General features: G+C 54.9%; 1 protein-coding gene across 3 annotated transcripts in view; it reads left to right on the forward strand.

Moving 5' to 3' along the window:
* Positions 1 to 2,396: 2,396 nt before the first annotated feature.
* Positions 2,397 to 23,322, forward strand: part of SMAD6 (SMAD family member 6) — a 73,796-nt gene continuing 52,870 nt past the window's right edge. The window contains exons 1-3 of one of the 3 annotated variants that reach the window (XM_047735973.1): positions 2,397 to 4,613; positions 12,238 to 12,294; positions 15,981 to 16,058. In XM_047735973.1, coding sequence (XP_047591929.1) covers positions 3,800 to 4,613; positions 12,238 to 12,294; positions 15,981 to 16,058 — 949 coding nt within the window. In that variant the 5' untranslated portion in view covers positions 2,397 to 3,799. The remainder of the gene's footprint in view (positions 4,614 to 12,237; positions 12,295 to 15,980; positions 16,059 to 23,322) is intronic. The other 2 variants (XM_047735971.1, XM_047735972.1) reach the window with 2 other exon arrangements.

The following is a 23,322-nucleotide window of genomic DNA, read 5'->3' on the forward strand; positions in this document are numbered from 1 at the left end:
TTAAAGATTTTATTTATTTATTTGACAGACAGAGATCACAAGTAGGCAGAGAGGCAGGCAGAGAGAGAAAGGAGGAAGCAGGCTCTCTGTCAAGCAGAGAGCCAGATGCGGGGCTTGATCCCAAGGACCCTGGGACCACGACCTGAGCTGAAGGCAGAGGCTTTAACCCACTGAGCCACCCAGGCGCCCCTCAAACATGATTCTTATTTCCATTTTTATAGACGAGGACCCAGAGGCTCATAAAGCTGAGGGAGGTTTAGGAAGGTCAGTACTAAACTCGGGCCTCCCAGACTCTGGTTTCAGTGCTCCTCAAATGGCATCCAGCAGGTGCCTAATGGCACCCCACCCCTAATGTCACAGCTCTGCCTGAGCAAGAGCAGAAGCCAGACTTTGAGTTATTGCCCAGAGAAGAAGGTAGCCATCCATAGGATGGTAACCCATCTCCAGTCTGTTGCCCCATGACCATTGCTTCCCACATACCTGCAACCCGCCCCCCAACTGGCTGGGTTCAAATCCCGCCTCTGCAACTATCTAAAAGCTTGTGCCAGTTAAAGCCTCTCTGCCTTAGTGTCCTTATCTGTAAAGTAATGGTAACAACTATATCTACCCCCAACGTATAAAGTGGCCTGTGGAGTGTCACCCCATCATACTTTGATTCAGCAGGTCCAGTGGACCACATTTGGAAAGTCACTGCCCTGGAAGGGTGTGTTCTGGCAACACAGACCCACGTACTACTTTCTAGTGGTTGAGGGTGAGCATACATACTGGTTTAGGCACTCTCAACACTATCTTCATGTCAGTGGCAAATTGAATGGCAAGTTCCTGCACCTCAGTTTCATCTGTAAAATGGAAATAGTAATAGAACCTATGAGGGTTGTTCCGGGAATTCAATGACTGAATCCTTACCATGCCTGAAACCATTGCCTTGCCGGTAGTAAGGAGTCATTAAGCACGAACTATTGTTATTGCAATCCACAGCCAAACCAGCAACTACCCCGATAAAAGGAAATATTTTATATTGCATTGAGTTTCTTTTTGTATTCCGCCCCCCCACCTCCCACCAGGGGCGAGAAATGACTGAAAGGGACCACGAGAGGGGCTTCTGGGTGCTGGTTACGCAAGTGTTGTATTCACTTGGGAAATTTCATCTTGCTGTTCACTTGGCTTTGTGCGCTTAAAATGCAGTATCTCCTAGGATCTCCACGGTGCTGCGAAGATTGTCATCTCCATTTTTCAAACAAGAAGCTGACAGCGATTTTGATTTGGCCAAAGCAGCAGGGGATGGGGATGAGGAAGCTCCTTTCCAGAGAACCACCAACTCTCCCGGAGAGCACAGCGCCAGCAGTACCTGGCTCCAGGTAAAAGCAAATGGTTCTGAGTCCTTCCTGAATGTACCGCCCTTCCCCCAGCGCTCACGCAGACTCGCGGCCCCGAGGGGTACTTGCAGAGCCGCACACTCAGAGGGCCAGCCCCACACGTGGGCACCCCTGGGGGAGACCTGCGCGCGGGGACCCCGCGGGGGAATGGCGCCCAGCCCCGGGCCAATGAGAGTAGCGGAATTTCTTTCATTCAGTGCGGGGCCGGACTCCCGCCCGGAAAGGGGCGGGGCGTCGTGCCGGGGGCCGGGCCGCCGCGCGCGGGGGAGAGGGCGGTGCCCGCCCCAAGACCGGACCAATCGGCGCCGCGCCCGGGGGGGGAGGGGGGAACCAGGCCTTTTTTCCCTCCGCGCGGGACCAATCCCGACTTTACAAGCTTGAACTTTTGCCACCCTCGGACGAGCTAGCGCGCCCGAGGAGGTACCCCGCCGCGCCGGCTCCAGGGGCAGGAGCGGCCTTAACCCTTCCCGCGCCGGGAGGCTCGCTGCTACCGCCGCGCCACCCCCAGCCAGCCCGGGGCCCGGCGGGGCGGAACCCTGCCCCCAACCCACCCCCATTTCCTTGGGGAAAGCACGACCCCTACCCACATTCCTCTCGGTGGTGTACAGAGTCAGTTGGGGAAAGGGGAAGAGGAAGCACCCGGCCTCGAGGGGACCCGGGACGCCTGGCGGTCCGCCTAGCTCCGAGGGAGGGCTGTGGCGACCGCAAAGAGCCGGAGAAGGGACACTCCCCGCCTCAACCCCATTCCCTGCAACTCCCTACCTCGCGCAAGCCTGGAGCCCCCGTGCGCCAAGCGTCCCACGCCCCCCGTTTGGCCCAGCAGAGCGACCCCTGACTGCGCAGCGGGTGTGGAGACCTTGAGCCATCGCGGAAGATCCCACTACCCCAACAAATCAGCCGCCCCCCTGCTCCCAAGGGACTGGAGCCGGGAAGGCACACACGCACACCCATATTTATTAGCCTTCCCTGGGATGGGGGTTTGGACCAACTCAAAAGTGCAATGTGTGTTTGCAAGTTTGTGCACAAGCCAGGGAGAGGCAAAGCGCCCCGTTTGCATACAAGTCTCAGTGGGTCCACCGAGCCCTCGCGCCGCTCACCCCTGGTTTGTGTAACTCGCGTGTGTGTGTGTGTGTGTGTGTGCGCGCGCGCGCGGGCGTGTGCGTTTGCTCGCTCGCATCCGTGCCCGCGGCGCAACGCGGGCCAGAAAGCGGGCCGTGGGCGCTGTCAGGCTCGGGGCGGGGGTGCCGGGGCGAGCGTGGGGCGGGAGCCCAGGCTTGGCCCGCCCCGGGAGCCGGCCCCTCGGAGCCTCGGGCCCTGCAATGGGACGTGTTCTCCTTTAAGAGTTAAGAAACTTGAAACCTTGTTTGCGCAACAATCAGCGCCGCGGAGCCGCCAAAGTGTCTAGACTGGCATATGATGGGAGGCAGCCAATGACTCCGCGGCGCTCCTCCGGGGGCCCTCAGTGTGCGTTTGAGGAGAACAAAAAAGAGAGAGAGCCGAGCGGGGGAGCGAGCGAGGGAGCCGAGCCGAGAGAAAGAGCCGCCGGGCGCTGCCTCGCCAGACCTCGCAGGGACCGCGGGGCCACCGGGAGGCACTTTTTGTGGAGGGGGGAGGGGGACGACCTCTGCAACCGCGGCGCCCCGGTCGTCCGAGCGCAGCGTGGGGCGGGCTGCGACCTCTGCCTCGGTGGATTGCATTTTTAATTAAGGATTCCCAACAGCTCTTGGGATTTTTACAGTTTCCACTCAAGTGTTGACACCCGCGTTCTGGAGAAACTTGCTCCAAGTGCATCTAGCGCCTGGGACCTGAGACGGAGTTGGTTCTCGTGCATGCAATTCCAGGATTTTGGTTTTGTTTGGGGTTCTTTTTCTTTCTTTCCTTTTTTTTTGTTTTTTCCTTTTTGCAGGGAGTAAGAAGGAAGCTGAGGGTATCAACAAGCCTGCCTTTCGGATCCTGCAGGAAAAGCCCATGTAGTTAAGCGCTTGGGTTTTAAAGGCAGGGCTGCCCCCGACACATCTGGAGGGTTCGGCGCGAGCGCTTTGTGCTCATGGACCAAACGCGCAACTTTTGAAGGCTCGCCGGCCCATGCGGGGTCTTCCTGGCGCGGCGCCGCCTGCAGTCCCCCTCCAGCGCCGGGGCTGGAGTTGCTGAGTAGCCGGGCCGCCGGGGTCCATGTAGCCGCTGGCCCCGCGCGGACTGCGGCTCGGCGCGCGCCTGCTCCCCGCCGTCCCGGCCCGGCGAGCTCCCTCATGTTGCAGCCCCGCGGCGCCCCTTCGACGACAGGCTGTGCGCAATCTGCACGGCGCCCGGCGGCGGAGCTTCATGTGGGGCTGCGGCCCGCGCAGCCGGCGCCTCGCTGAGGGAACGGACCCCCGGTAACCGGAGACCGCCTCCCTCCCACCCCCGGCGCCAAAGGATATCGTATGTTCAGGTCCAAACGCTCGGGGCTGGTGCGGCGACTTTGGCGAAGTCGTGTGGTCCCCGACCGGGAGGAAGGCGGCGGCGGCGGCGGCGGCGACGACGAGGATGGGAGCTGGGGCAGCCGAGCTGAGCCGGCCCCGCGGGCACCAGAAGGCGGAGGCTGCGGCCGCTCCGAAGTCCGCCCGGTAGCCCCGCGGCGGCCCCGGGACGCGGTGGGACAGCGAGGCGCCCAGGGCGCGGGGAGGCGCCGGCGCGCAGGGGGGCCCCCGAGGCCCATGTCGGAGCCGGGGGCCGGCGCTGGGGGCTCCCCGCTGGACGTGGCGGAGCCGGGAGGCCCGGGCTGGCTGCCCGAAAGTGACTGCGAGACGGTGACTTGCTGTCTCTTCTCGGAGCGGGACGCCGCGGGCGCGCCGCGGGACGCCGGCGACCCCCTGGCCGGGGCGGCCCTGGAGGCGGCGGGCGGCGGGCGGAGTCGCGAAGCCCGCTCGCGGCTGCTGCTGCTCGAGCAGGAACTCAAGACGGTCACGTACTCGCTGCTGAAGCGGCTCAAGGAGCGCTCGCTGGACACGCTGCTGGAGGCGGTGGAGTCCCGCGGCGGCGTGCCGGGTGGCTGCGTGCTGGTGCCGCGCGCCGACCTCCGCCTGGGCGGCCAGCCCGCGCCGCCGCAGCTGCTGCTCGGCCGCCTCTTCCGCTGGCCCGACCTGCAGCACGCCGTGGAGCTGAAGCCCCTGTGCGGCTGCCACAGCTTCGCCGCCGCCGCCGACGGCCCCACCGTGTGCTGCAACCCCTACCACTTCAGCCGGCTCTGCGGGCCAGGTGAGCGCGCACGCGCCGGTGGGAGCTGGGGGTTCCCCTTCCCGCCCCTTTCCGAGGCCTTTTTGGGCCGGAACACCGCGGCCCGGCGGGCGGGTGGAGCTGCGGCTGCACCCGCGCGGGTGCCCCTGGAGCGTGGGAGCCCCGGGTGGAGGCGCCTCGCCGGGCAGGACAGCCCGAGAAGTGGCACACGTGTCAAATGGCACCTTTTTAAGACTTGGGAAAACTCGAAAGGGTGGCATTGGAGTTTCTCTGCAGCTTCAGGGACCTAATGTAGGCTACAGCTTCATAGACGGTGAAAGAGGAGCGCAGGCCTAGGAGAAACCAAACACAAGTGTCGTCCAGTCCCCCCCTCCTCATTTTACCCTCAGTCCGTGCCCAGGCCTGTAGCGTTTGTGTGCATATGCTTATCCCTATGCTGTACTTCCCTATATCCAGGTAGATACAAGTTGTGAAATTGGGCGTAGACAATTCATGTCTAGAGTCAGAAGTGTTCATAAATGGTCACATTGGTTCCTTTGTACAATTTGGAGCAAAGCTGTCTCCAGGTGGAGATCACCTTCTTGCCCTGATTGCTGCCAGCATCCCTTGGGTGTCAAATATCAGCGCGCGCGCGCACACACACACACACACACACACACGCACGCGCGCACACCCGGTGGTGTCATCATTGTCAGTTCTGTGTACAGTTTTTCTAGAGTTGAGGGTCCTGGAGGCGACCGCAGGTGGAGGAAGCAAGGAAGCCAGATAATTTATTTACCTCTGAGACCTGCCTCCCTTCTTTGTTCTCTTCCTGGGATTTCCCGCACACACCCCACCCCCAGCCCTGCTTACTGAGCAGGCCCTGGGTTCTGGAGCAGAGGTGAGGACAGCCGGAGGCTCCCCGCCCCCCACCCCACTCTGACCTCTGCAGTGCATGGCTCACACATTTCAGCCCATAGCATCTTAGGGGCTTGAGCATTCGGTAGCATTGGGGATTCTGTGGGGGTGGGACTAATAGAAGATTGAAGGCTGTTGGGCCTGGGTAGGCTCTGAGCTCCTCCAGCCTATGTCCCCTCTGGAGAGTCAGCATCCAGCCTGGGGGGCACACAGTGGTCCAGATCACAGATCTCCAGACTCCCAGTGTGGAAGGGGACGGTGGGCCCAGGATTTGTCCCAGATGTCTTGGTTCACGTGTGGGTGGTGGCTGGGGGGAAAGGCAGGTGTAGCTGTCTTGGTGGTTCCTGAAGAGAGAGCACTGATTGGGGGATGGGGGGAGGTTGGGGAGAAGCACCATGGATCTGGCTGCCCTGAACCCTGCATGGTCACTCCAGGCCTGACTCAAGGGCTTTTGGCAGTACCTGACCTGTGGCCCATGGGAGTCTTTCTGTGCTCCTTGTTCCTCTTCGGGACAGCTTCTCCTGGAAGTGGCTTCCTCTTGTATGGTACCCCATCTCCTCCCTCACTCTGGGGCAAGGGTCGCTGTTGGTGGTTGCCCTGTTGCCGGTCATTTTTGGTGCATGGGAGGTAATTGGTGGGGCCCACTTTGTGCTTTCAGCAGGCCCTGGCAGCTTACTTTTTCTCTTACCAAGTCAGTGTGCCCACAGATACATGTTGAACACTTACTGTGTGCCAGGCATGGTGCTGGGTGCTGTATAGCAGAGAGAGTAGAAATAGGAGTAGGGTGCCCTCGAGAAACAGTCTTCCCCTGGGAGATGGGTCAGAGATGGGGGAAGAAGGGCCAGGTCTTTAGGTCTGAACTCTCTGAGCGCTGTGGGATGTGGAGGTTAACAGGATCCCCTCCTGGAGCTCCATAGTTCTGTCTGGAGACAGCCTTGGAGGGTGGGTCGGGGAGGTGGGCAGAGAGGAGGAGGAGGAGAGGGCCTGCTGAGAGTCAAGGTGCCCGGTCTGCTCAGGTGTGTGAGAGCCAGAAGGGATGCACACCCCTCTCTCCCCAGCTTAGATGCCAACTTAGGTGGTGGTTTGAGTTTGGCCAACTTGGGGGCGGGGTACAGGTTGAGGGGTGAGCTGTAGTGGAGCAGTTCTTCCCCATAGCCCTGGTCCCAGGGTCTTTAGTAAGCTTGACCTTGGATGAGTAACCTGCCCTTACAGTCTCCCTATTAGTTCTTGGGAGGCTCTAGGAACAATTCTCCATATCTGATTCTTAGCCTGAGCACTGGCACTTGACTCCCTCCCTCCTCCCCAAAGGAGGCACTATTACAGGAGCCTGGTGTCTGTTCCCTGTCTCTTTGCCAGCCCTCTCCCCTCTCCCCATTGAGGCCACCCTGGGGGTAGGTGGGAGGACCGATGATCTGGGAAGAGTTTTCAGGAGGTGCCAGATTGACCCTCTTGCTTCCTCCCCTGCCCGATGGTGTGGGCCGCTGGAACTGAGAACTGGGGAGCCCTTTGCTGCCCACTCCACCCCTGCTGCCTGGCCGCCAGCCTGGCTCCTAGAACTGGGCGGGTACATAGCTGGAGCTCAGCGGTGCGCATCCTGATAAGGAGACTGCTCCTTCCAGGGCCCTGGGGGAAGAGGGCTGGGGCAGTGGAGTGGGTGGGCAGGCAGACAAGACAGATGGACAGACAGACACACTTGGGGAGAGCAGGCACATAGCTGGAGAATACAGCAGCATACTCAGCAGGCCAACTGAGGGGCACCCACTAGTTGCCCCAGTGCCCACCTGACCCCCACAGGGAGCCCAGGTGGCCAGGAGGCCCCTTTCTGGGCAGTGCTGACTCCTTCTGCTCGGAGCAAACTCTGATCCCATCCATCAGCTTGCTCTGGGACCCTGGGGCCAGTTCCCCTCTTTGGACCTCTTTTCACACGGTGTAAAATGAGACCGTGGGCAGAATCCTGGAGTCTGATGGGCAGATTCCAGGCGACCCAGGCCTCCTCCCCTACCCTCTCCCCCATGCTTGTCTCAGAAAGTTGGGGTCCTCCCTCCTTGTGGGGCTTTGTCCTGCACCTCCGTCCCTGTGGGAGTCAGGCCCCAGCTGCCCTTCCCTCTTGTGTGTCTTTCTGTCCCGGGAAAAGCCGGTTCGCTGAGCTGGGTGCCTATGTGGACGGAAATGTGGAGAAATACTTTAATCACAGTTCTAACCTGTGTTTATACAGCTCCTTTCTCCTGAAAGTATCCATTAACTTTGGAATAAATCTCCTGCTCTTTGCTCCACCACTGTTTTTCTTCTGTAATTATATTCAGTAAATTACTATTATCCAAATTGCGCCAGGGAAAGAGAGCGAGAGCGAACTTCTGAGCGACTGGAGGAGGCCGCCTAGGAAAACACAGGGCTCCCAGGCCAGGACTATAGGAATTAGAATGGGCTAAAAAGTTTTCCTTTTATTTGGCCTGGCATTATCCCTTTGAAATGAGATCAATTTCAAGTTGGGCTTCCAAGCCCCTGCCCCGCCCCTCTGGCGGCCCCTCGGCCTGCCCGCCCTACTCCTCAGAGCTCCTCCTTGGAGGTGAGGAAGGGGTGATAATGTGCTGTTTGCCTCTTGCTGGCGCCAGCCGGCCCTGCTGTTTATCTGGCTGCCGGGGGGGAATCTGGGCAATTAGGCTCCGCCGGCCTTAAAGCGCCAGGAGCTCCTTTTTTTGAGGCTCCCAACCCCGGCTTGGGCATGAGCCTTCAGGTTCTGGGGGTGGAGGAGACTGGTGCTTGCGAGGCCCCCTCCCCACCCACAGCCACCCCTGGGAGGGGGGCAACCGGGAGGCCCAGGGCATCATGTGGATCCTTTCCTAAGGGAGGTGCTGGGCTGCAGAGCAGGGGTGGAAGGCTTTGTCCCAAACTGAAACCTTACCAGGCTCTGGGAGAGGCTGGGAGCTCTTCTGGCTTTAGAATTAGGATCTAGATCCCAGAAGGTTAAGTACCCCCTGGGGGCTAACCAGAGGCCGGTCTGGGCTGGGCTGAGCTGAGCACTAACCTTCTGGTACCCTCGGCCCCTGGCTGACTGCTGTTGAACTTCTGAAGGAAGTTGGAGGAGATTCCTGAAGTTGATGCCTGAGGCTGGAGTGTCTGATCTCTCTCTCTCTCATCCAGTTCTCTCAGAGGGCCCCCAAGGGTTCTAGGCGCTCTCCCCTTCGAGTTTAGAGCACCTTAAGTTATTACTGAAAAATCAGTATGACTTTTGGAAGCCCTAAGATAGCTCCTAAAAGGGGACTGGATGGAGGGCCTGGAGGCAGCCCACACTTGGCCTTCTGACCTTTTGTCTCCCTCCTGAGTTAATGACCTGGGGCTCCCCTCGCCCAGATCCCCCAGATCAGCGGGAGCGGGAGGCGTGGGAGTGAAGTGGAGATACCAGTTAAAGGTCCCCCAGGACTGTACGCAGCAACATTATTCCTAATAGGCAAAAAATGGAGAAAGTCCAAATGTCCACTAGCTGAGGAATGGCTAACTAGACGTGGTATATCCATACAGCGGAGTATCATTCAGCCATAAAAATGTTCCATCGATGCTGTTGCACTGGTGAGCCTGGAAAGCATTGTGCCGAGGGCTTCAGAAGCCAGACACAATGGGCCGCATACTATGTGAACCTATTCGTGGGAATTGTCCAGGATAAGCACATCCATAGGGACTGAAAGTAGATTTATGGTGGCCTAGGGTTTGGGGGTTGAGGGGGTAGGGACCGATGGCTAACAGGACAGGGCTTCTTTGGGATGAGGAAAATGTCCAGTAATTACACGGTGGTGTTGGTCTCACAACTCTCAGTATACTAAAAAACCACTGAATTGTACACTTTAAAAGAGTGAACCTTGGTATGTGAATGAGAACTCAGTTGTTGGAGAAAAGGTAATTCAGAATCGGTCCCCACCTGGCCTCCCGCTTTGTTTCAGAGAAATAAAATAACATCTCCTGCCTTTGGATGTGGCCTTGGACAGGTCCTGTACCTGGCTGGACCTCAGCTGGCCCAACCAGTTAAAAGGAGCAGTTGAGCTGGGTGAACACGTGACGTTGTAAATCTCTGGGTCTTGGGGTGGAGTTTGTAGGCCTTCCTACTTTTTGCCCAGGATGGAATTTAGCGCTCAGCTCTCAGCCTCTGAAGTTGTTCAGCAGTTCTGTGCAAACCATTTTGCTGGACCAAACGGGGGCCTGGTCAAGTCCCTCCTAAAAGCTTTGCAGTTCTCACGAGCTGGTGTGAGGGACATTTCTAATTTACGGATTTGCTTTCTGCCTTACTCACATTTGGAGACACCCAGACCGGGACGGGCCGTGGGTGGCGGGAATCTCGGAAGCCATCTTCTCTATACCCTTTCTTCCCCTCCATGTTTTGGGTCTCAGAGAAACAGCCCCTGGGAGAAATGGTGGGGTTGATGACAATGGCTTGACTCCAGCCACCACTGCCCATTGCTGCCAAGTTTCACTCTGGGGGGACAGATCCAGGAGGGCAGTTGACCAGAGTGCCCCACCGTGTGTGGCCTGAGCCTCAGCCAATCAGATTTTTGCAAAGGGAACCCTAACACAAGAATTATAGGCCTTCCAGTAAGTGAGTGGGGGAGTGGACAGGGCATGAGACCAGGGATCAGGAGACCTAGCTTCTGGCTGTGGCTTTGGCTCTACTGTCAGTTTGCTGTGTGGCCCTGGGTGGGGGGTGGGGGGTCACCTCCTCCTGTCAGGCCTCCGTGATCACTGTATGGGTGGGAGCGCCTGCCTCAATTCTCTTTCCCTGTGGAGATTTAGGCCTCCTTGCATTTTGCCTCTTGTCCTGAAAGGCTGGTCTTCACTCAGGTCTGGTTTCTAGCCCCTCCAAGTCTTGAGGACCAGCGGATCAAGTAAGTGGCTGCTAGTGAAGGCAAATTGTGAAGGCTCCTCCTGGAGCCTTGTTGGGGGCTCCTTTGGGTCACCCTTTTCAGCCTCTAAGTCCTCATTCTCCGCACCTGTGTCTGCAGAGGCCCCGACTTCTCCATTATCCTGATTACCATTGTCTTTGTCTGTACATGTTGACCAGGCACTTTCTGTGCACGTGATGGACTGATGACTGGGATGAACGAGTGTAATACGGGGGTGCCTCTTGTTCCCTATGTCCTTGGGATGTAGAGTCGAGTTAGGGCCTGGGTCTACATTCCAGTTTCATCATGATTGGCTGGAGGGGACCCTGGGCAAGTCAGTCTTCTCATCTGTAAAATGGGAATGACAACGGCCATCTTAACTTATTTTTGAGAAAAACGAGTAGGCACCCAGAAGCGTGATTAACCACACTATACCTAAGATCCAAAAGAATGATACTACTTATAATAAATGAAGTTGAAAATGCCTGGCATGGAGAAAGACACAGGGTGGGCATTCAGCAAATGTTTGCCTCGGTCCCAGTGGCTCTTCCATGATTCACTTTTCCTTCTCCCAAACTCTGGTCCACAAAAGAGTCCCTGTTTCTAGACTTCAGAGCCTTGACTTTGTTGAAGTAATTTCAGGATGGAAAAGCTGGGTGGGGAAGAAGGGAAGCTGCACTGGGCGTACGGAGCAAACCAAATGCTCCTACAACTAATTGTGCCTTATTATAATTGCGAAAAACACTTATTACCCCTTGTGTCATTACTGATACCGGCCTAATAATAGTTATTACTGCTTTACTACCACTGAGAGTTTGTTTTAGTTTGCGATTTGATGGTGTTTAGTTTCATTTAGGGAAAATGAAGGGTCATTTCATTCATGCAAATTGTTACTTAGTTTAGCAAATTGTTACTTCCCCTAAAGCAAGAGGCTAAGGAATTCTTCTGAAGACAAAATATATGTTTTTAAGGAGGATTATTTTAGGCAAATGAAAGGAAACCAAAAGAAAAATACCGTAGACAATAAGGAATCACAGAGGGTCTGAGCTGGGAGGCCACGGAGAGCTTGGGGTCCGCCCCTTCTCTTTATAAAGGGGGAGACTGAGGCTGAGAGCTAGCTCAAAGTGACTGGCTTAAGGTCTCCCATCTGGGAAGCTGGGTTTCCTTCCTGGCTTCTAGCCTATCTTGCCCTTCTGTCTGCCCCAAAGAATGACAGTTGTAATGCAGCTTATTTGGGAAGGAGTGTCCGTGTCTCTCATGCTCAGTTCTGATTAGAGTTGCCAAATTTAGCAATAAAAGGACAGAATGCCTAGCTGAACTTGAATTTCTGATTAAAAAAACCCACACACACAGCACATAATTATTTAGCATATGTATGTCCCTAATAATGCAAGGGACATACGTATTCTAAAAATGATGCTGCATATATCCCGTGTTTTCTTAGGCAACCCTAGCTCTGACTTTCCCTGCACTCGTGTGTCACTTGTTATCATGACAGCAGTGTTCGTACAGGTACTTTTCCAAAGAGGACCAAGAGCTGTTTTACATATATTATCTGTGTTTTCCCTCCTAGCGAACCTGGCAGGTCTTTATGATTATTAACCCTATTCTAGAGCTGAGGAGATAGGCTCCCAGAGGTGAAGGAACTTGCTTGAGGTCATACAGCCAAAAGGGCCAAAGGGAGCCAATGAGGGCTTGAATCTGGGTCTGTACCCCAAGCCTACAAGCCTTACCTGTTGGGTAAGAGACATGCTGGGAGAAGAGAGTTTCCTGGGGGCTGGGCTGAGTATTTGAGGACACCGATAATCAAAAGCAGGTCAAACCCCCAGGTGTGACCTTCCCTGCCCCAGCCTTGACGTGTCGTGTCTCCTGTCTTCCAGAATCACCACCACCCCCCTATTCTCGGCTGTCTCCCCGCGACGAGTACAAGCCACTGGGTAAGTGTGTGCTCCTTCCCACCCAGCTCCCTTCCAGTCTGGGGGTGCCCAGCCTCAGTGCGGTAGGGCTGGAGGGGAGGGCTGGGAAAGCGGGCCTGGCTGCCTTTGCGACGGGAGGATGGGACGAAGTTTTACAAACACACCTACAGTTGGGCCAAAGGAGACTCGGGGTCTATAGCGGACTATTTACATCTTGAAATTCCTCCGCTCATCATTAACCTCTCTGTGACCTTTAAACATGGGCCTGTGGGAGATGAATGGGTTTTGGCTTAAGTACCTCACTGGAGATGGGTTGGGTTTTCTTCCTTTTCCTCTCTCCCTCCCCCAGTCCTTGGTTGCTCTCCTTTGAGCCTGTGGTAATTAGCACTATGACAGATAGGAGAGCAGAAGTCACCTGGAGGGGAGTGGCATGCTCGCCCCCACCGCCCCTGGTTAAGCCAAGAAGTTCACCTGGGCAGAAACAAGAGTTGGACTGTGGAGAAACCTGTGTGCAGTCTGTGTCCGTATGTTCAGTGGAGGTAGTCATCCATCATTTTAGGCGGGTCCCATTCAGAGGCAGAATGGGTTTTCTAGAAAACCTTGGGGCTAGATGGGCAGCTCAGATCCTGGAGTAGAGGCATGTGGTTTTGAAAGCAGCAATGGCTTGTTTTCTGGCCCTGCCGTACCCTCCCCTGGAGGATCCCAGGGGTGGGGCCCATGAATTTGGCTTTACCAGTATCAGGAGAGGGACTCTGTGACCCAGGCCGTTCCCGTGGGATTCAGGCTATCGAAGTCAGCTAGCACGGCAGGGATGCTCATACATTCCACCAAGTGACCACAAGAAGTGGGTTTTGTTTTGTTTTCGGTAAAGACCTCTTCCCAGTAGCCTGTGTCAGCATCGTCCGGGAGGTCACTTCGAAGTATCCCAGACTTTCAGGCATCTGGGCCAGTTTGCTTTCCAGGCCCCCCTCGAAAGTCAGAGGTGCTCACCAGGTCCGTTCAGGAGTTTGACCTCTTCCCTTGAGAGGGACAGAGGCTGTCCCATGACGGTGTGTGAGTCAGTGGTTTAATGATGGCAGCTTCCTCATTGTTTCTCTCCACGTCTGGTCATCCCGTGGAGGGAGGAGCTTTATTTAGTTCTCCGGGGACCCGAAGAGGTCATCTGGTGGGACCCAGTCACTTTGCAGATGAGGAATCTGGCTGAGGGATGGAGAGGGCCCCGCCAGCTAATGAGCAGCAGGGCTGAGGCGGAAACCCACTAGCAGCCCCCTGTTCAGTTTGGCCGTTCCCCATCCCTCCCTCACGGGCCTGTCTCAGCATTTCCCAAGTCAACATAATTGCACTAGTCGCTTAGAAGATCCCTAGTTCCATTAGAGGAAGGAAAAAAAAAAAAAAAAACCCAAATGTTCTCAGTAAATGTAGCCTCTCTGTTTGAAAGTCAAGGATCATTGCCCTGAGGAATTGCGGGTCAGCCTGTGATAAAGCAGCAGAAATCAGGACTGCGCCTGGCCCTGCCGAGCGGCCATTTGGAAATCAACAGGTGTCTCGGTTATTTTACAAATGGGACAACTGAGGCCTAGAAAGAGGAAGTGACACTCGCTGGTAGTCACACAGCTCAGGAGTCTGCAGACTACGGCCCGCCATCTGTTTTTGTACGGCTCGTGAGCTAAGGATGGTTTGCACTTTTTTAGATGCTTAAAAAAAAAAAGTCAAAAGAATACTATTTCCTTGTATGTGAAGATGATAGGAAATTCAAAGTCTAGCATCCGTACTAATAGGCCTGTGGGAACATGGCCATGTTCCCCCGTTCCCACATTGTTTCTGGCTGCTTCTGACGACACGGTTGAGTCGCTGTAACAGAGATCCTGTGGCTCGCAAGGCTGAAAGTTCTATTTACAATGGGGGTCCTTTGCAGAAAAAGTTGATGAGCCCTGATTTTTACGACTGGCGGTGGAGGTGGGACTCAAACCTGTGGCCCCAGCTTCCAGGCAGGGTCTCTCTGTGGCGCTTGAGCCGTGATCAAGGTTGGAAGTGTTCTTTTTCTCCACCAGCCACTGCCCTGCTTCCAATGTCAGGGGTCATAAGAAGCAGTAAACGGGAGGCTTTGGAAGAAGGCACAATAGGGCGGTCCCACTTCTGGGACCCTCACTCACAAAACTGGCCACGTGGGCTTTCTAGCGGCTCCCTTGGAAGTAAGGTTCAGCCTGCGATGTTGTTTTTCAGACAGGAAGAGACAGCAAGATTCAGGGTGCTGAACACTGTGGGACTGTTAGCTATGAAAAGCAAAACCCTCTTTAAGAAGCTCCCACTTGGGCATTGTGGGTATTATTTTTATTTTAAAGAGATTTTCCATCTGTCCTTATTTCCCTCCTAACACGTTTTACTAGCAGATAACTTTCTCGTGCCCTGATAAACAGTCTGAGCTATTTTTTGGTATTATTTTCTTTTCCTTGCATTGTTGCTTTTTCATAAACAAAAAGTCAGTTCACTTCTAAGCCTCTGTGATCACATGAGACAAAACAAAACAAAACAAAACAAAAAAAAACCCACCCAAAATAAAACCCAGAACACCCAGTCAGCATCTGGCAAGTGGGGAAACAAAAAACAAAAACCTCAGTTCGTTAATGTTTCATCTTCCCGTTCCTCAAACCTTGTGGTAAAAGGAGAAAAAAGAAAAAAAGTCCTACAGGGTTGAATGGAATTCTAGCTCGCCAGGGCCTTGGCTAACGGTTTCTGTGCCAGGAATCCCCAGCTTGGAGTGGTTCTCCTGAGCCAGGTGGGACCAGCTGAGCCAGACCTGGGTCGAGCTGGGTAAGAAGGTGACGAACTGTCAGCCTCCCAGAACATGCCTTATGACTCCTTCGCACGGGCAACACCTCATGGCTGGGAGCAGAGGAAAAATGTTGTGAGTCCGCCTGCCCAAAAAGGCATGGGCTTGTCTGGGTAGCAGCTCAGTATTCCAGAGAAAATGTGCAAAAGATTTTCCTTTCCCCATCTCACTCACTGCACAGACAGGGGAAAACAAATAACACAAGCCATATGAAGTACTTGAAATTACTTAAAAAAAAAAAAAAAAAAAAAGGCAAAAAACCAGTCCAGGCATTGCAAGTTGCTCTGTGAGCAGGTCTGGATGTTAAGGAGTGGAGGAGGGAAGAGGGGAAAAAAAAGTTAATCTGGGAGCAAATGCTTGAGCCGTTAATTAGAGGGGTACAAGTGGGACAGAGTGAGGGTGGCTGGTAACTTGTTAAAACAGAGCTTCCCCAGCTCCAGTGAGGAAGGAAGGAAGGAAGGAAGGAAGCAAGAAGGAACAACTTTAAGAATTTTAATGGTGGTAATTAAGCGCAGCAACTATGAATTGTTTAGGGGCTTAATTTAACCTTACCCACGGAGGCTCCAAGTTACTACTTGCTTAGTCCCCTGAACTTGGGTTATTTCTGTGGTCAGAGTAGTTGAGACTTTTCAGGTGCCAAGGCTGTAAGAGTCAGCATTTTCCAGAGGAGTTCCAGGGCTGGCTGGCCTGGTCTTGTGTGATCATGGGACGAGGTTACAGAGTGGCATCAGAAAGCTGGGAGGGACACAGTGCCCTTTGCAAGCACTTATGTGTGCACACGCATGTGTGCGCACACACACTACACACACACACACATAGAAGAAAAGAGAGGACTGCCCCCACAGCCAACTAAGTTGTCTTTCTCTTTCCTCCGTAGATCTATCTGATTCCACATTGTCTTACACTGAAACGGAGGCCACCAACTCCCTCATCACCGCCCCGGGTGAATTCTCAGGTTGGCATTTCTGTCCTTGCACGGTGCTGTTGTGTTGAACTTCACGGAAGGGGACAGGTTGGGGGGGAGTTTGATGGAGGCCTTTATGATTTCCTCCCTCCTTTTCTTTTCCCCTGTCCTCCCACCTCTTGGATAGGAAGACTCAACGGTCTTCGTTGCCGGCATCCATGGGGTTAAGAACCATCTGTGTGAATGAGATCTAAAGATGGTCACTTTGAAAGTACCTCTTGGGCCACACGCTCACCAGTTGTCTCTACCTTGTCTCTCGTGGGACTGGTGAAAACCTAGCACGACTCTCCATCCCTCAGTTTAGCAGGGGGAAGCCTCTTTTCCCAGCTGCTGAGAGGCTACAAAACGCATGTGTTTGTATACATTTATCTTTGTGGCTTTCTCCTCCTGTTTGCACTCTGGGGAAGGACGGATGTGGAGGGTCAAGAGAAGGGGGAATGGAGTGTGGGTAGAACGAGCTTCGGGGAGGGTCTGGCAAGCGAGGAGTTGGCCAAAGGCTGGTGGTTTCCATGTCTCTCTCTGAGCAGTGGATGCTGGGCTAGGAAGCAGAGAGAACCCCAGTTTGGAGTCCCCCAGGCCCCTGCAATGAAGAGTTGGCCACAGGGATCATCCCGTTCCTGGGAGTAGCTAAACCAGGCTTGCCTTAAGAAATGAGAGACTGGCTGTGACCTGGGGTCATTGTGGGGCCAGGACGGACTCTGGTGCCGAGGTCTGTGGGACCCTTTGGGAGCATGGTGGATGGGTGTCCTGGGAAGACAGCTGGGGCTTGTGGCATGGGTGTGCACTGTGTGGCGTGACAGCCACTGGTTCCCAAGCGGACATGGCTGGCTGTCTGGGTGAGCACTTCTGTTTGTGTGCGTCCAAGCTGTCTTTCCCCTGCCCCATGCCCGTGGCAACAGCAGTGACCATAGCTGTTTATGGAGTGTTTGCTTTCGGCCATGTCGTCTGCTCTGGCGTTGTACGTGCATCATCTCAGAATAGCAGTAAAGTACTTGCCCTGGGTCACATAGTAGCAGAGACATTCACCACCATGCTACTGTGTTCCTGACCGCTGTCCCATCCCCCTTTTCTGCAAGGGCTGAATACCTCCAAAGCCTGCATTCCCCCATATGAAGTTCTGGCTGTCATTCTTGCCATCCCCTCCCCATGACTCTAAGAGGGACGCGATGCTGGCTGCCCGTGACTGCCTGGCTATTACCCAGGTCCTAGCCCTTCCGCATTCATTCTGTATTCCATCACAACCGTGGGAACGAGTGTGCCCGTTTCTGTGATAGGAAAACGAGAAGCTAGAGCAGGAAGTGACTTGCCCAGGGTCCCGTAGTGGGGCTCATGGCTCAGGTACTGGCGTCCCAGTCTTCTGGGTCCCCCTTACCTTCTGGTCTTTGGTGGCCCCTCTGGTTGGGAGTTTCTTCTATGCCTGTGGGCCCCTACTTGGTGATAATGCCTGAAAGACCTTATCAGATGAGCACAAGAAGTTAATACTTTAATCCATTCTTTTTCTTCTGCGCGTATGTGGATGGAAGCCACATATAATTTTAAAGCAAGAGGCTTAACAGTGTTTCTGAATGCATGATTCTGTGCCCCTGCTAGCCCGCATAATGTATTTAATTTAGGTGGAGTGCATTGGCATGGGTCGTCTAGATGGATGGGAGGTGTTTCGACATTCTTTGCTCCCCCTCCCTCTGTTAATGGTGGAAACTCCCATTTGCAGAAATGCTTTAGAGGGCCGTGGTTTGGGTCTGTTGACAGATATAGTCTCTTTGGATCTCTCTCTGTCCTCCCAGAGCGGGCTGGGTGTGTGGCTCAGGTAGGATCGGAGCAGACCCCAGAGTCCCTGCTAGAACCAGGAGAGAGCACCCTCTGGAGGGACATGTCCGGAGACCCTGGGAGCTGCTAGGTTTGGCCCCGGGGCCCAGAGTCTGGGATTACCACCCAGTCATCCCAGAGCGGTGTGTGGTACGGCCAGTGAGCAGACACCCCTGGTCCTCTTTCCTGTGGGTGAGGCCCGCATGAAAATTTGGCATCCAGTGGAATTCTGAGGAACTGGGGAGGCAGTTTTGGGTTTCCGGTGTGGGGGTGGAGGGATCAAGTGGGGTCTGCTGGGCTTTGGTCTGAGTTCGAGGTTGTCTCAGGAGGTGAGTGGAGCGTTCCCCATGTAGTCACCCAGGCACCTTCTGGGGACGTCATGCATCTCCTCCCACTCTGGGGGCTCTGGGGGCTCGCTGGCCAGCTTTTCCAGCTTCCTCGAGCTGTGGGATTCAGAGGACCGGTGGGTCAGCTCTGCCCCTGCCTCCTGGGAGCTCCTAGGTTTGGGGCTGTGGTAGCTGTCATCCTGGAGGCAGGCTCAGGGAGGGAGGCCATGCAGGGTGACAGGAAGCCCTGGAGAGGTGACAGGTCTCCTCCCTGGATGGAGGCAGGATTCTTCCAGCTGGGGTGGAATGCGGGGCTTGCCCAGGGGCAGGACGGGAGGTGAGGTCAGAAAGCTGAAGGGCAGAATGTGTAGGGCCAGGCCAGGGTGTTTGATGTTCAAGGACAGATAACGTCCCTGCTGACAACAGTTGACACTTACTGACACTCCCTACTTAGCTCTTTGCTAAGAGCTGGTCATTCTCCATCTCCTGGACTCCTTACTGCACCCCAGGGAGACGGGTATGATTCCCCCTGTCTTCCAGGGAAACTGAGGCTCTCTGCCGGGCCAGCTGCCCAAATCCTGAATTGTAAGTGGCAGGCTCCAGCTGGGAGCCTGAGCGGTGTGAATGCCCAGCCCTCCTGCCTGAGGGTCCTGCCTGGCATTCCAGCTAGGGCTCCCAGCCCCCCTCCGGGAGACACACCCTGGTGGGGGATGGGGCAAGGGAGGAGGATTGAAAGAATCTGGGGACAGCCTGGCCCTGTTTAGGAACTGGGGATGGGGTGCAGGGATGGCGAGAGGCCTAGAGCTCAGCGCCCATCCTTGTCACCACAGGGCAGGATGGTGCAGACTACCCTGAGGCCACGCCAGCCGGCTGCCCCGGCCCCTTCTGACTCCCTGAGTCCCCAAGAGCCCGGCCCCTCTCTAGAGCAGAATGTCTGCAGTCCCGGGACGGAGCCCACTCCTGTTTGCCTTGCACTATTTTTATCCAGCTCCAAGGTCTCCGCTTCACTTTCCTGTACTGTTGTTGAGGCCACGTCAGGGGGATGGTGGGCATTTTGAGGGGCTGTCATTGCCGGGGCAGGCAAGGACATGTGGGTGGCAGGGTAGGAGAGGGTCTGGTTGCCGCTCTCTGCAGAGTGGTTGACAGGACACTCGTCCGACCTGTTGAGGAGCTCCTCCATACATGATCCCTGCTGAACGGAAGCCGGAAGCTGGGAGGGGACAGATGACTCTACCAAGATTGCTCCGTGAAGGGCAGAACCCAGGGCTTCTATGAGATCGAAAGATTCTGACGCCCAGAGTCTCAAAAGCCTAGAAGTCCCCCTTTTGGGGTGCCTTCAGAAGCTCAACACTCTGGATCCCTGGCCTAACTCAGGGCCTGGGATGCTGCCCTTGACTAGCTAAAGTCTCCCCTCAGGCTGTCCTTACGCGCCTTCCCTGTGGTAATACCTCTATCTTTCTCCTTCTGTTCCTTGGGTTTCAGTCTAGTTTGGGGAGGACAATGAGGTTAGCTGGTTAAATTCATACTAAGGTGTGAGTGGCTGGGAGACAGCCCTTCTTGGCAGTATGAAGGTAGACTAGGCCATAATTCAAGGAATTGTGGGAGGAAGGGCCAGCCACATAGGCATGGCCATTCTGAGGAGGGTTGAGGAAGGGGATTAAGGTTCTCTCTCAGCTCTCGGGGGCTCTAGGCTAGAACAGAATGTGCACTGCACAAGGAGCATTGGGCCCTTTGAGGAGCAGCCAGATGAGCCCCTGTGCTGGGTGCTGAGTGAGCGTTGGGCTGTTGAATGAGAGCCTGAGGTGCTGTGTTGCTTTGAAAGCCAGACTTGCTTCACCTGGGGGCTGCAGCGCTGGGCGGGCTTCTTCAGGAACCAGTGACTCCTCTCTGGTATCCTAGTGCCTAATGGATAACTGTTTGACCGCTTTATTAAGCACCCACTGTTTGCAAGGTGTGGTGTCAGCTGCCAATCATCGGGACTGAGCTGTCCCTTTCGCTGACCTTGGATGTGTTTGCTGGTCTCTCAGTCGTCAGAGTATGCTGTTTCTTTAGAGCTGTGTCAGTGAGGGCAAGCCCCTCATTTTTAGGGGGAAGGGTCCAGCAAAGGAAGGGAGCTGCGTAGGATCACATGGGGGGGTTGGGAGCTCAGCTGCACGTGGGTGTCTTTCCTCTACCAACCAGACTTAAGCTACTCGAGGGCACAGTCCATTCTCCAGGATTCTTACATTCTGTACACTGGCAGAGTTTGGGAACAGAGGCTCAGAGAGGTTAGGAGAGCAGCTGAGGGCCACATAGCAGGCATAAGCAAGAAGAGCCAGGTCCGCACCTAGGGGGGTCCACACTGCCCAAACGCCTGCCTCCTTTCACCTCCGTGGTCTCCGAAGAGGTACCCTTTGGGGTTGGTGCTATCTGGTGTTCATTGTCAGTGTCTACCAAAGCTGGGAGAGGAGCATTGGTGGGCAGCACTGTTTCCTGCTGCTTCCTCCTTCTAGGACCCAAGATGCTCTCCTCGGACGCTCCCGTCTCACAGACCCTAGAGCTCCTTGTTCTCCAAGTTCAGTTCATTCAGCCTGTGCTGAGGCTCTTCAGCAGAATGGGCTGAAGAGCGTGGGCTGTGCACCACGAGGCCCTGAGTTCAAGTCCCAGCCGTGCCCTTTCCTGGCTGTGGGACTTTGGGGCAGGCATTTAACCACCGTGAGATGGTGCCTGTGAATCAGCCACAACTTGGCACACAGCATGTGGTAGATGTGGCCACGACAACGTGGCAGCTGCTGTGCTTACAGCTGGGAGCTCAGAGACACACAAAGTACATGATCTCTAACCTTGTGGTCCTCACAGACAGGTGAAGACACAGTGATAATGAGAAGTAGTAGAAGACGCAGTCTAGAGGAAGAGATTAATGATTGACTCTTGGTGTGGTGTGGAGGCAGCCCAAGAAGACTTCCTGGAAGCGGTGATATGCAAGTTGGGTTTTATGGGATAAATAGGAGCTTATAGAAGAGACAAGGTTTGGGGCTGGGTTGATGTGTTCCAGGTAGAAGAAATAGCAGGTGCCAGGGTCTGGAGGCCTGAAAATAGCCGAAGGCTGAGAAAAGCAAAGGAATTTAGGAGGTTAAAAAGCAAAGCACCAGGTGTTGGTGGGAGTTGAGGCAAGGGGAGGCCAGGGCCTGGGTAATATTTTTTTAAAAACTTTATTATACTATAGAGTGTACAGGTATGTGTCCAGCTCAGTTTTTACAAACCCATCCCACCTGGGTGACAGGCAGAGCCCAGATAATGTCACTGTCACATGACAAGTGCTCATGACCTGTAGATCTGGGGTGCTAAGCTCATGGTTTAGGAGAGAGGGTGGGGAGTGGGGGAGTTTTAGCTGCAAGGTGGTTTCACTTGGTTTTGGAGAGCGGGAAAGAAGTCTTATTCTGAGCTTCAAGGCAGATGGTAGCCTGGCACAATTAGGCTTGAACCCAGATGCGTCTCTGTGGACTCAGAGCTGGCTTTTGGGTATGGCCCATACTTGCTCTGCCTACCCCCCAAGTCAGGCTCCGGCCTGGAGGTGGTGGGCCAGGACTGATGCTGGGCTCCCGGGTCAGGACCAGCTAGCCATGTCCAATTCAGAAATGACCCCAGACTCCTTGCCCTCTCTCAGGGCAGGGGAGTGGCGAGAAGGACCATTCACCTCTGGTTCCAACATGGCCAGCATTTGGAACTTACATCAAGCCTCTCCCGTATGGGTTTTTTTTTTTACGTTTTGACCAAAGGGAGGGAAAAAAAGCCTCTCCTTAAAAACTCCAGGGCAGGTCACCCAAAGACCCATTCTTCCTGGGCTGGTTGTTTGAGGCTGGAGAGGTGGCAGGGGTGAAGAGGAGTAGAGACAAAAGTGATTCTGGCAGTCCCAGGGGACCAGGCAATTGTGGGGCAGGTGGGGGGAGGGGGTCTGGCCAACCTGGTTTGCCAGGAAGCAGGGTTGGATGGCGAGCAGCACGCTGGAGTGGCTTCTAGGCTTGGCTTGGAGATTTCCCCAGGAACGTGACCTCAGGCAAGCACCCTCCCCTCCTTGGTCTCCGTTTGCTCAGCTGTATATTGGGCCACTGATCTCAAGGGGCTCCTTGGTAATGCTGTGTTCCAGGGAGGGTACCAGCTTCTGGGCCTTGGGGTTATGCAGGGAGCTGGGGTTTCTGGCCTGCGGTATCTGAGCTTCCCCTCATTGTTCCAAAGCAAAACCACACCTGGGACAGGGCCATGCAGGGGGAGGGGCTTCGTGTCCTGCACCCCACCCCCCACCCCCAGAGCACTAAAGCTTGGGGACTGGAGTAGGGGTACACTTGACTGATGAAGAATCCAAGGCCCAGAGGGGGCAGCTGACATGCCTGAGATCACACAGCCTTATACCCTCTGGGGTCCCTGACAGAGGAACTCAGGGCTGGTGTGTTTCCTGATGGTTGGCTTTGAGATGAGAAGTGAGTGTATTGATCATTTATTAAGAACCTACTGCATGCCAGGGGCAGGTGATATAAAGTGAAGAAAGCCCATACCTTCCCCTTTAGGAGCTAATAATGGTCTAGCAGGAAAGGTAGGCAGCAAGCCGAGAATGGTGAATGATTGCTTGTGCCAAGTGCTGTGGAGATAGGGGCAAGGCTCAGCACCAGCACAGAAGCAGGAGCAGGGGATGCTTGCTGTTGGGATGGGAATGGGCTGTTCAGGGAGAACATCAAGGAGAAAGTGATTCTGGTTTGGGTTTTGTAGGATGGCTAGGAGTTCATCAAGAAGACAACAGGGTAGAGAGACAGCCTGTCAGATAGAAGGAACAGCTTGTGCAAAAGCAGAGAGATGTGCAGTAGCCCTGTGTTCTGAATTTGTATGTGGCTAGAAGGTTAATATTTGAGAGATGGGGGAACGGGGAAAGATGAATCCAGAGAGATTGTCCTGAATCCACCATTTGGGTGACCTGCCCCGGAGTTTTTAAGGAGAGAAGGCTTTTTTTCCCTCCCTTTGGTTTTCAGAACTTAAAAAAACACACAGGAGAAGCTTGATGCAAATTCCAAATGCTGGAGGAATGGACTGGAATAGAGGGACTATGGTCATTGGGGCCAGAGGAACTCCCGGATACACTTGGCTCTGGACCT

The sequence above is a fragment of the Lutra lutra genome, chromosome 7, assembly GCF_902655055.1.
Source record: "Lutra lutra chromosome 7, mLutLut1.2, whole genome shotgun sequence".
Taxonomy (NCBI): Eukaryota; Metazoa; Chordata; class Mammalia; order Carnivora; family Mustelidae; genus Lutra; species Lutra lutra.